The sequence below is a fragment of the Trifolium pratense genome, linkage group LG3, assembly GCF_020283565.1.
Source record: "Trifolium pratense cultivar HEN17-A07 linkage group LG3, ARS_RC_1.1, whole genome shotgun sequence".
NCBI classification, from domain to species: Eukaryota; Viridiplantae; Streptophyta; class Magnoliopsida; order Fabales; family Fabaceae; genus Trifolium; species Trifolium pratense.
The window spans coordinates 29,254,861-29,267,359 of NC_060061.1; the positions used below are offsets into that span (position 1 = coordinate 29,254,861).

The 12,499-nt window shown below is 38.9% G+C and overlaps 2 protein-coding genes across 2 annotated transcripts; one reads left to right on the top strand and one right to left on the bottom strand.

Annotated features, from left to right (window-relative positions):
• The first annotated feature begins 4,544 nt into the window (after positions 1-4,544).
• On the top strand, positions 4,545-6,578 carry LOC123914921. The gene has a single exon (XM_045966081.1). It carries the CDS (start codon positions 4,545-4,547, stop codon positions 6,576-6,578), a length of 2,034 nt encoding a protein of 677 aa, XP_045822037.1.
• Positions 6,579-10,217: 3,639 nt separating this feature from the next.
• LOC123914922 lies at positions 10,218-12,189 on the bottom strand. The gene is made up of 3 exons (XM_045966083.1): positions 11,160-12,189; positions 10,709-11,059; positions 10,218-10,351 (listed from the first exon to the last, which is right to left on the bottom strand). Exons 1-3 carry the CDS (start codon positions 12,187-12,189, stop codon positions 10,218-10,220), a joined length of 1,515 nt encoding a protein of 504 aa, XP_045822039.1.
• Positions 12,190-12,499: the final 310 nt, after the last annotated feature.

Consider the following 12,499-nt stretch of genomic DNA (forward strand, 5'->3'; position numbering starts at 1 on the left):
TTGCCTTCTCATCTAAAAATAATGAAGAAGAACTGGAGGATGAAGAAGAATCTAATGAGAGTATCTCTGAGGCCATGGTGTTATTGGGAAAACAATTCAACAAAGTTCTGAAACGAATGGATAAGAGACCCAGATCAAATTTCAAAAACAATGCTCCAGGCACTATGCGCAGCAATGAAAATCAAGGAAAACCAAAAGGTGATGAAAAATCAAACTTAAACAGAAACATTCGATGTCATGAATGTGAAGGATATGGTCACATCAGACCTGAGTGTCCAACATATCAGAAGAGAGCAAAGAAAGGGCTAACTGTCAGTTGGTCTGAGGATGATGACTCAGAAGATGATACAACATCTGTAACTGCTAAACATATCTCAGTCTTAACAGGTATTGTTACATCTGATACAGAATCTGATGATGGAGAGGTAACCTATGAAGAGCTTGCTGCATCCTACAAGGAACTTTGTCTTAAGAGTGAAGAAATCTGCAGGGTTATTGAGAAACAAAAGGTAACCATCAATGAGTTAAAAGCAGAAAAATCTGAGAATATCTCAAAAATGGAGGAACTTCAAAAGAAGGTAAATTATCTATCCTCTGATCTTGAAATCTGCAGGGTTATTGAGAAACAAAAGGTAACCATCAATGAGTTAAAAGCAGAAAAATTTGAGAATATCTCAAAGATGGAGGAACTTCAAAAGAAGGTAAATTACCTATCCTCTGATCTTGAAGAAGCTAAGGAAGTCATTGAAAAATTAAATACTGACATTTGGCGGTTGAGAAAATTCTCTGACATGTTGTATAAAGATGATGAGCACCTTGACAAACTTCATAAGGCTGATGGGCAACTGGAGGAAATCTTAGAGAAAAATGTTCGAAAGCCTAGGAATATTGGGCTTAGCTATGAGAATGTCAACAAATTCAAAAATTACAGTCCTAACCTCATGTACATGGATCCTAGAGAAACTCAAAAGCAAAGGATGCCTTATCAGAAGCCGCAGCATCATCAGCAGCATCCCATGTCAAGAAATAGAAGAAAGCACCATGCTTGGAGATGTCATTACTGTGGTAGAAAAGGGCACATAAGGCCTTACTGCTACAAACTATATGGGTACCCTAACAGACGTCCTCAGCACAAACCTGTTTCCACAACTGCCCCTACTCAACAAGAATGGAAACCTAAAGGTGAAAATGAGAAGAAAAGTGATACAACTCAACCTGAAGAAGAGATTACTGCTCTGATTGCTCACACATCACTTAGAGCTTCATCAAGGGAAGACTGGTACTTCGATAGTGGCTGTTCAAGACACATGACCAGAATAAGTAAATTTCTTGTCAGTTTAAAGTCTTATTCAACCAGCTTTGTTACCTTTGGTGATGGTGCAAAAGGAGAAATTGTTGGGATAGGGGAGCTCAGAAGTAATAGCTTGCCTAAACTAAACAATGTGCTGTTAGTAAGAGGATTGACTGCAAATTTGATAAGTATTAGTCAACTATGTGACCAAGGAATGAAAGTAAACTTCACCAAGTCTGAATGTTTGGTGACAAATAACGAAGGTGAGATCTTGATGAAAGGTGTCAGATCAAAAGACAACTGCTATCTATGGGTTCCTCAAGAAGAAGCAAATATGTCAACATGCTTAATCACTAAAGAAGATGAAGTAAAATTGTGGCACCAAAAGCTTGGCCATCTTAATCTAAGAAGCATGAAGAAAGCAATATCTAAAGAAGCCATCAGAGGACTACCAAACCTCAAAATTGAAGAAGGTAGCATATGTGGAGACTGTCAAATTGGAAAACAAACCAAGATGCCTCATCCAAAGCTGCAGCATCTTACCACCACCAGAGTTCTTGAACTTCTACACATGGACTTGATGGGTCCTATGCAAACTGAAAGCTTAGGAGGAAAAAGGTACGCATATGTTGTTGTTGATGACTTTTCTAGATACACCTGGATAAATTTTATTAGAAAGAAATCAGAAACCTTTGATGTATTCAAAGATCTATGTATTCAACTTCAAAGGGAGAAAAACAATGTTGTATTAAGGATCAGGAGTGATCATGGTAAGGAGTTTGAAAACTCCAGGTTCTCTGACTTTTGTGCCTCTGAAGGCATCATACATGAATTCTCATCTCCCATTACACCACAACAAAATGGTGTAGTAGAAAGGAAAACTAGAACTATACAAGAGTCAGCAAGGGTAATGTTACATGCAAAGAAGCTTTCACATGGTTTTTGGGCAGAAGCTATGAATACTGCCTGCTATATTCATAATCGTGTCACCCTGAGATCTGGAAGAACAACTACTCTGTACGAATTATGGAAGGAGAGGAAACCTACTGTTAAGCACTTCCATGTGTTTGGTAGTAAATGCTACATCTTGTCTGATAGAGAACCAAGAACCAAAATGGACCCTAAAAGTGATGAGGGCATATTCTTGGGATACTCAACAAATAGTAGAGCCTACAGAGTATATAATAATAGAACCAAAACCATGATGGAGTCTATAAATGTGGTAATAGATGACACTTCAAGTGAAACTGCTGAAGATGATGCAGAAGATGCTACAACATCCATAACAGGTGGTGTAGATTGTGAAACTACTAATGAATCAAAGAATGATACAGAGGTTACTGCATCTGAACAAATCTCTGCTACTCCAAAGAAAGGACCTTCTACTCGTACTCAAAAGAATCATCCTACAGACCTGATTATTGGTAATCCCAATCAAGGAATTACTACTAGAAGGACACTTGATTTAGTTTCTAATGCTTGTTTTGTGTCTAAATTTGAGCCAAAAAATGTGAAGGAAGCTCTGACTGATGAGTTCTGGATAAATGCTATGCAAGAAGAGCTAAATCAGTTCAAGAGGAATGAAGTTTGGGACTTGGTGCCTAGACCTGAAAATGCAAATGTAATTGGTACCAAATGGGTCTACAAGAACAAGTCTGATGAAAGTGGAACTGTGACCAGAAACAAGGCAAGGCTGGTCGCACAAGGATACTCACAGATTGAAGGGATAGATTTTGATGAGACTTTTGCTCCGGTTGCTCGTCTTGAATCCATTAGATTACTTCTAGGAGTGGCATGCATTCTAAAATTCAAGTTATTCCAAATGGATGTGAAAAGTGCCTTCCTCAATGGATACTTAAATGAAGAAGTGTATGTGGAACAACCAAAGGGGTTTGTTGATCCAAGCTTTCCAAATCATGTTTACAAATTAAAGAAAGCTCTTTATGGATTAAAACAAGCACCTCGAGCATGGTATGAAAGATTGACTGAGTTCCTTATTAGTCAAGGCTACAGGAAAGGAGGAAATGACAAGACTCTATTTGTGAAAGAAGATCAAGGCAAATTTCTAATAGCACAAATCTATGTTGATGACATTGTCTTTGGAGGAATGTCTAGTGAGATGGTACAACATTTCGTGCAGCAAATGAAGTCTGAGTTTGAGATGAGTCTTGTAGGTGAACTAACCTACTTTCTTGGGATCCAAGTAAAGCAGATGGAAGACACTATCTTTATTTCTCAAAGTAAGTATGCTAGAAATATAGTGAAAAAGTTTGGGATGGAAAGTGCTGCTCATAAAAGAACACCTGCAGCAACCCATTTAAAGCTTACCAAAGATGAAAAGGGAGTTGATGTAGATCAAAGCCTTTATAGAAGTATGATAGGAAGCTTATTATACCTTATAGCCAGCAGGCCTGATATTACTTTTGCTGTAGGAGTATGTGCTAGGTACCAAGCTGAGCCAAAGATGAGTCATCTTGCTCAAGTGAAAAGAATTTTGAAGTATGTGAATGGTACATGTGATTATGGGATCTTGTATACTCATGGTGAGAACTCTATGCTAGTAGGGTATTGTGATGCTGATTGGGCAGGTTGTGCAGATGATAGAAAAAGCACCTCAGGAGCTTGTTTCTTTTTAGGCAACAATCTTATATCTTGGTTCAGCAAGAAACAGAACTGTGTATCTTTATCTACAGCTGAAGCTGAGTACATAGCTGCTGGTAGTAGCTGCTCCCAGCTATTATGGATGAAACAAATGTTGCTGGAGTACAATGTGGTACAAGATGCTATAGCATTGTACTGTGACAATCTTAGTGCCAACAATATTTCAAAGAATCCTATCCAACATAGCAGGACGAAGCATATTGATATTAGGCACCATTTTATTAGAGATCTAGTTGAAGAAGGTATTGTAACTCTTGAGCATATTTCAACTGAAGAACAACTGGCTGATATATTTACTAAGGCTCTAGACGCAGTTCAATTTGAAAAATTGCGAGGCAAACTTGGTATTTGCCTGTTTGAAGATTTGTAGCAGTTACAGCATAAAAGGCGTGCAGTTGAAGTGTTTCTCCCCACTTCATTCATTGGTGCACGCAAATCAAGGGAAGTAATCAAAAACTTCCATAACTTCTTTTCACGCGCTACAACCTTCTATTTTCTCTATCACACTATCTCTCTCCATTCTCTCTCTTCAACAACTACTCAACTTCTCCTCTCAAACTCCATTGTTGGAAACCTTCCTCCAAAAACCGCCATGTCAAGCTCTCAAACTCCATCCCCTTCCAAAAACGACGAAACTTTTCATCCACAAACCACCATATCACCCTCATACGATTCTCTCCCTCAACAAATCACCATCGCCTATCCAATCTCAACCATTTTTCCTGAGGAAACAACGAAGAGGAAGAAGATTTCAGCGAAGAAGCCAACGCCAAAGAAAAGTCAATTCACTTCGCGTGACGCATCTGCTTCAAAAACGGGTAAGAAATCAAAATCTAAAACTACGCCTAAAGTTGTTCATACGATGCGTGAACTATATCTTGATAGTCCTATTAAGTCAAATGTGGACGTTAATGCTGGAGCACCTGGAAGTAGTATGAAAAATTTGATGTCTGATATAAGTTCTGAAAACCTAGGTCTAGAAAACCCTAGGACTGCTGAGAAATTGGGGAAACCCTCTTTGGAAAAGCCTGATGATATTTTTGATGATATTGGCGCTACTACTAAGGCCAATCCTGAGTCTGAAATGATTTTTAGTGAGAAATTAGTTCCAGAACAAGATGCTGCAAATGATGCTACCGCATCTGCAGCACAGGTTGATGTTAGCACCACTGTGGTTCCTGATTCACCAAACTCTCCTGTGGTCCCTGTTAATGAAAAAGATACTGAAACCATCATCCCTGCTGATGTCATTACTCAGGATAAGGGTAAAACTGCAAGTATGCCTGATACAAGTGAGGCAAATGTAATTGATGTTGAAAGCCTCCAATTCAAGAGTACTCCTAGGGCTGGTATATCTAGGAGGCTGAGAAGTAATACAGGAAAGGATATAGCCACTCCTTCTGAAGCCACCAAAACTAAAATTGGACCTAAGAAACGGTGGAGTAAGGTAACTGTACCCTCTGAAAGTAAGAAGAAGACTGTGAAGAGAAAAACTGTCTCTTATAGTGACTCTGATTATGAGGAAGATCAAGATGCTGAAGCATCTCCTGCAGCATCTCCTCAGAAGTCTGCCAAGAGAAAAAGGATGGCTCCTAATGTCCCATCTGTACCAATTGATAATGTCTCCTTTCATTGTGTTGAGAATGTTGACAGGTGGAAATTTGTGGTGAAAAGAAGAATAGCCATTGAAAGAAACCTTAATGAAGACTTCTTGAAATGTCAAGACATTGTGAATCTTATAGAGGAGGCAGGGCTGATGAAAACTGTATCTGAGTTGGGTAAATGCTATGATAAGTTGACTAGAGAATTCTTAGTAAACATCCCAGCTGACTGTGATGACCCTTTAAGCCCTGAATACTTAAAGGTGTATGTAAGAGGCAAATGTGTTGATTTCTCACCAGCCATCATCAATGAACATCTGGGAAGAAGTGATGTTCCTGCACCTGAATTGAAGATATCTATGAATGAGGTGTGCAAGACTATAACTGGTGACAAAGTAAGAATGTGGCCAAGAGCTGGAAAACTATCTGCTGCAAAATTAACTACAAAATATGCTCTGCTGAACAAAATTGGTGCGGCCAACTGGGTCCCCACTATACACTCCAACAGTGTAGCTACAGGTTTGGCCAAATTTATCTATGCCGTAGGTACCAGTACTGACTTTGATTATGGCACTCATATTTTTAATGCAACAATTCTCCATGGCTCTTCCACTGCTGTAAAAATGCCAATAGCCTTTCCCACTTTGATCTGTGGTATTATCTTGTCTCAACATCCTGACATCTGCACTAACTCTGATGTGCTTGTCTCTAGACCCTCAGCCTTAACCATGGATTTTAGATTATTGGAAGGGAAACATGCTGCAGACATTGCTGTAGCATCTTTGAAGACACCAGCTGTAGGTATGACCAAGAGACAGATGATTGCTAATCTCAGGGAGGTTAGTAATATGCTAGGTGAGAAGAAGGAGCTGGTAGATGGTGTAATCCAAGCCTTGGAGCTTGATCAGTCACAGGCAAATGAGGATGGAGTTGGTCCGTCCCATGGCGCTTCTCATGATGATGATCTTGCAGGTGGTGACACTGTAGAAGAGGAGATGGCCTCTGATGAAAGTCCCTCAATATGATCTGTTTCCTTCTGTAACTTTTTCTTATTTTGGATGTTATTTTTTGAAGGCTTAGCCCTTATGGTTTGTAACATGTACTATGTGGTTCCTTATGTTCTGACATCCTGTGACTTTGTGCTACTTGGTATTCTATGGTTCCTTGTTTTGCTCCTATTCTATGCTCCTATTTGTCAGAATTTATGGCTAAAAAGGGGGAGTAAAATGTGTTTATGTGCATGATGTGATGAAGAATGCTATAGCATCTAGTATAGCATGTTTTATGTGATATGCATATTTTGAGGGGGAGTGAAGTCTATGCATATTTTGAGGGGGAGTAGGTAGAATTTATTTTTCTACTACTTTTAATATGCATGCTTATATAGGAATTTATTTTTCCTATTCTCTGTGGCGTTGCTTAAATTTTAAGGAGTTTATTTCTCCGATCTTGAATCCACTATGTGAGAGTTTATTTCTCTCTGTCTGTACTTTGAGGCTAAGATGTGTTATGTTCCGCTGTTGCATGCCTCTGATGCTTACGTGCTAGCTATCTATTCATCTGATGAATTTATTTACTCTCTTTCCTAGTTGTGTGCGTATGTTGACTCGAAGGAAAGTTTAAATAGCTTAGCATCGTTCTACTTTCTTTCCTAGTTGTGTGCTTATGTTGACTCGAAGGAAAGCTTAGACTGTATCTCTCTATGCACTGGCCTAAGGTTGTTTTAGCCAAAATTTGCCAAAGGGGGAGATGGTTGGTGTTTTGATTGGCTACATTTTGCAAAAGCCAACCAGCCAGATGCTGGACTGAGATGCTGTAGCATTATAGTGCAGCATACTGAAGCTCTGTTTTCGTGCAGAATTTTTATTTCAAATCTGAGTCAAGATTTGCTTCAATTATATATTCAGGCACGTGCGTCTAGGCAAGACGAGCCTTACTCAGCAAGTTTTATTGAAGTCGGTCAAAGGAAAGTTATTTAAAACAAAAATATAATTATATTATATTTTTGGCGTTTTTTTTTTGTTTGGTACAACATGAAACAAACAAATTATATTTTTGAAATTAATATAGGGTTGGGCCGCAATTCTCACAGCTGTATTTGTCTGAAGACCTAGCTTGCCCATCAAGACAATTGAAGACTATAAATATGTGAAGCCTCAAGCTATTCTACTCGTGTATTCTAAACCTTGTCTTTCATAAAGCGTGCGTTTTTAAGGTTTAGGTTGTGTGTCTTTTGTGAGCCTTTCTTGTATCGTTTTTGATGCAAGTTTAGGACTGGGTTTGTGTTGTTTGTTGTAAGCTGCTCCTAAGCTTTTAAGCACGGAGTTAGTTTGTGTGATTCACTCATAAGCTTTTAAGCAAGAGTGTGGTCTAGTTTCTAGGAGAGTGTCTCCATCCTTATCGTTATTATTGACAGCAACATAGTACGTGTTGTTAGAGGGAATTTGGGACGGGGTCTCATTATCTAAGAGGTTCTTAGGTAGGATTGCACGGGTAGTGTCTAGGTGATAAGTCAAGTATCGGGTGTTGGTCGAGGGCTTTGAACTAGAGCTATTATAGTGGATTCATTCCTGGATTGGTATCCCCCAGAGTAGGTGACGTTGCACTGAACTGGGTTAACAATTACCTGTCTTATTTATTGTTCTGCAATTTATTTATTTATTTACTGTGTTCTGCGACTGTCTTGCTGCAACGTGTGCTATAGCATCTTGTGCAGCATTGTGTTCACTGCGTGCCAGATTTCACTTGATAACAAGTAGTTGCCACATCATATGCCAATGCAAAATTTTGATAACAGACAATTACAACATCAGCTACAGGCACATATGCAATATGTTGAGAACATGCAGTTGCCACCTCAGACGCTGATGCAAAATGTTGATAACAAACAGTTACCATATCAGATGCCCATGCAAAATTGTACATGGTTGTTATCAACATATTGCAGTGCAGTCAGATGTGGTAATTGTCTGTTATCAATATATTGTGTTGCCATATGATGTGATAACTGACTATTATCAACATATTGTGTTTATGTCGGCACCTGATGTGGTAATTGACTGTTATCAACATATATTGTCGGTGTTGGATGTGGTAACTGACGTTATCAACATATTGTGTCGACATCTGAGGTGATAACTGATTGTTATCAACATAATGCATCTGCACTGGCATCTGATGGAGTAATTGTCTGCTATCAAAATTTTGCATCGACATATGATGTGGTAACTTCCTGTTATCAACATTTTGCAACGCCTAATGTGGTAACTGCCTGTTATCAACATATTGTGTCTCCTTCGGCATCTGATGTGGTAACCGGTTGTTATCCACATTTTTGATAACAACTAGTTACTACATCAGATGTCGCAGGAGACACAATATGTTGATAACAGACAGTTACCACGTCAGACGTTGCAAAATGTTGATAACAGGAAGTTACCACATCATATGACGGTGAATTTTTTTGATAACAACCATAACCAAAACAAAGAAAAACATTGTTTAGTGAATAAAACCTTGGGTTGCCTCCCAAGCAGCGTTCTTTTAACGTCAATAGCTTGACGGTCCATGACTTCAAATTAGGGAGGATATTTCAGACTTGTTTCACCCCAACTCCTCTTTTGCTCTTTCTTCAACCGAGAATTATTCTGATCAACAAGCAATGATTTCACTATTTTTGGACGGCGAATGATGTTTATCTGCTTATTCCTCCCTTTCTTTCTTTTCTTCTTTCGTGCTCCTTTTGGACCTTCCTTAGAATCATCTGCACTCTTTTTCCTAAAACTCATCATGACGGTTTCAACTAGCTTCATCACTTCTTTCTTTACAAAACCTTCCAATGGAGGAATAACAATTTTACAAGCATCCACACCCAGATTGACTTCTTCCTCCTTATACACCTTGTGCAAGCAAAAGGCAGGGATTATACCATTAAAATTCCAAGCCGAAGTGTCATAATCATTCTCCAATTATTTAACATGGTCATCTTCCAAAGGAGTAAGCAAGCTACTAAGTATGACCGGTTGCTTTGAATCTTCTCCCAAGAATACATTCTTCCAATTAGGAGGAAGTTCTTGCAACCCCGGAGGACTTGGCTCAAACTCTTCCTCCACTAGCAATGTCTCCTCCACTTTTAGCGTTTCCGCTACTTGGCACTCATCCAATTGTTGAAGAAAAAGTTCAATTTCATGATCCCATTCTTCTTCTCTCACATCCTTTGCTACATTCACCTTGAAACATTCGGGTACCACTCCACAAAACTTTGTTGCTTCAAACACCTTGAAGCATACTTGTTCATTGTCTAGACGAAACATGAGCTCACCCATCTCAACGTCAATTAGAGCCCTTCCGGTGGCTAAGAATGGTCTTCCCAACAAGAGAGGAACTTCAGCATCCTCCTCCATATCTAGAATCACGAAATCAGCCGGGAATACAAATTCAGCACATCTTACCAAAACATCTTGTAAAATTCCATGTGGGTAGGTAATTGACCAGTCGGCAAGAGATAATTGCATCTTTGTCGGTTTAGCCACGGCACCCGGGATGCGCTTCATCATAGACAAGGGCATCAAATTGATGCTTGCACCCAAGTCACATAAAGCTCTTCTAACATGTAAGTTTTCAATAGAGCATGGAATGGTGAAACTTCCCGGATCCTTCTTCTTTTATGGAAGCTTCTTTTGAATTATTGCACTACACTCTTCGGTCATGTCTATCGTCTCATCATCAAGAGGTTTTCGCTTCTTTGTCAAAAGCTCCTTCATAAATTTCGCATATATGGGCATTTGTTCCAAAGCCTCTGCAAAAGGAATATTCGCTTGGAGACTATGAAGCATTTTCATGAAATTTTTGAAGTGTTGGTGCTCTTTATCCTTAATCTTCTTCTTTCGCGGATATGACAACTTGGCATGGAATGAAGTGTTTTGCCCTTTGTTGCTATCCTTCTCTTCTTAGCTTTGACCTTTCTTCAAAGTGTGGTTCTTTTCAACTAACTTCTCATCACTCTCTTTTTGAATTTTTTTCTCTCTCTCATTTTCGACTACTTCTTCTATCTCACCTTCAAGCTCATTTTCTACTCCACATTCTTTTTCAACTTCACCCTCATTCTCATTTTTTTCTTCTCTCTTTTCTTTCACTCCCTCTTCACTCGACTCACTTTTTTTCTTCATCTCGACCTCCGGTGAAGGAACCACTCTACTTCTCAAGTTGATCGCCTTGCAAGTTTCATTTCTTGGGTTGTCTTTTGTAGAACCTTCAAAGCCATTATTTTGAGTAGCCGAAAATTGTCTTGACAATTGACCCATTTGATTTTCAAGGTTTTTAATCGAAGCTTCATGATTCTTGTTAGCAATATCTTGGTTAGCTTTCAGTTGGTCTTGGCTAATCTTCATTGCTTCAAAATTTCCTTGAGTCACCTTGATAAATTGAGAAAGAGTATCTTCCAGTTGAGACGGTTTCCTTTGTTGAGAACTTTGTGAAGATGATTGTTGTTGAGATTGAGAAGACCCTTGATTTCCTCCCCAACCAAAGTTTGGAAGTATTCGAATACGGGTCATGATTTGTTGTGCTCCTCTTGAAATTAGCTAAATATTTAGCTTCCTCCGAACCTTCAGGAAAACATTCACCATTGACATGGCCTTGCCCACAAAAATCACACTTCAAATCTTGAGCTGCCCTTACTTGCATTTGGGAATTGGAAGAGTTGGTGAAATGTTTCAACATAGCCGCCATTTGAGAATTCATCAAAGTGGATTGTGCTAGAAGAGCAGTTTGTGTATCAAGCTCTAGCATACCACCCTTTTTCTTTGCACCTCTGTCATTTTGAACTCTATACTCATTCTGGGACATATTTTCAAGTAGCTCTCTAGCTTCATTCTCATTTTTATTCTTCAAAGAACCACCTGTCGATGCATCCAAAAACATCCTGGTTTGAGGCCCCAATCCTTGAGTAAAGTGCTGCATTTGAGCATGACTATCAATACCATGCTTTGGACATTTCTTCAAACTCAGCTTAAATCTTTCCCATGCATCATACAATGTTTCAGAGTCACCTTGCTCAAAGCTTGTTATGTCTTGCCTTCTCTCATGGTACTTATGGATGGGAAAGTATCTTTCTAAGAGTTTTACCTCCAGCTCTTGCCAAGTGTTGATGGTATTTGGTGGTATAGTGTCCAACCAATCTTTTGCTCTTCCAATTAGAGAATACTTGAAAAGCCTTAACCTCTTTGCAGATTCTGAAACACCAGGAGGGTCGGTATAATCACATGCCTCATAGAACTTTTGTGACTCTGAACCCGAAAATTGGTCTTCCTTGAGGGCACTTAACACATAATTCTTTATTTCAAATGACACTGGGTTTCTCGGTTGAAATCCCAAATTAGCCAGCTCTCCATTGTTTCTCTGGTCGTAATCACCTAATGTTCTCAAGGGAGGCGGTGGATCAGCAGCCATGATATGGATGTTAAGTTTGTTGTCCGAATGTTTTGGACTAGAAACCTCTTCTTCACTTATGTTATTTGCAATATTTGCAGACCGAGCAGCTTCACGAGCTAATCGGGCTGCCTTTTTGTTTACTCTTGCAGTTTTCTCGATTTCCGGGTCAAAGTATAGTTCACGGACTACCTTCCTACCTTGCATAAACAATAGAAAATACCTTTAGAAGCAACTGCACTAAAATTAAACTTATTTTTTGTAAATTTTTCTTTTCAAACAAAACAAAACTAAAAAAAATGAACTAAGTATGGTCCAATTGCCTTGTTTAATCAATCAACAATCCCCGACAACGGCGCCAAAAACTTGATAGAAATTTAGCAAGTGTACTAAATAGCCGTCAAGTAGTATAAAAATCGTTCTTTCCACAGGGATTGTTCCAATTCAAACACGAATTGAATTCATACTTAAACATATAATTTTAAATATAATAAGGGGGGTTTGTTTGGTTCAAGTT

What these genes read in the sequence shown, in the direction of transcription:
- LOC123914921 (XM_045966081.1), top strand. Translation starts at nt 4,545, where the DNA reads ATGTCAAGCTCTCAAACTCCATCCCCTTCCAAAAACGACGAAACTTTT.
- LOC123914922 (XM_045966083.1), bottom strand. Translation starts at nt 12,189, where the DNA reads ATGCAAGGTAGGAAGGTAGTCCGTGAACTATACTTTGACCCGGAAATC. An exon ending in TGGTGAATGTTTTCCTGAAG is followed by an intron (nt 11,060 to 11,159) that starts GTTCGGAGGAAG and finishes GAGGAAATCAAG; the next exon opens with GGTCTTCTCAATCTCAACAA. An exon ending in GGTCGAGATGAAGAAAAAAA is followed by an intron (nt 10,352 to 10,708) that starts GTGAGTCGAGTG and finishes TTCCTTTTGCAG; the next exon opens with AGGCTTTGGAACAAATGCCC.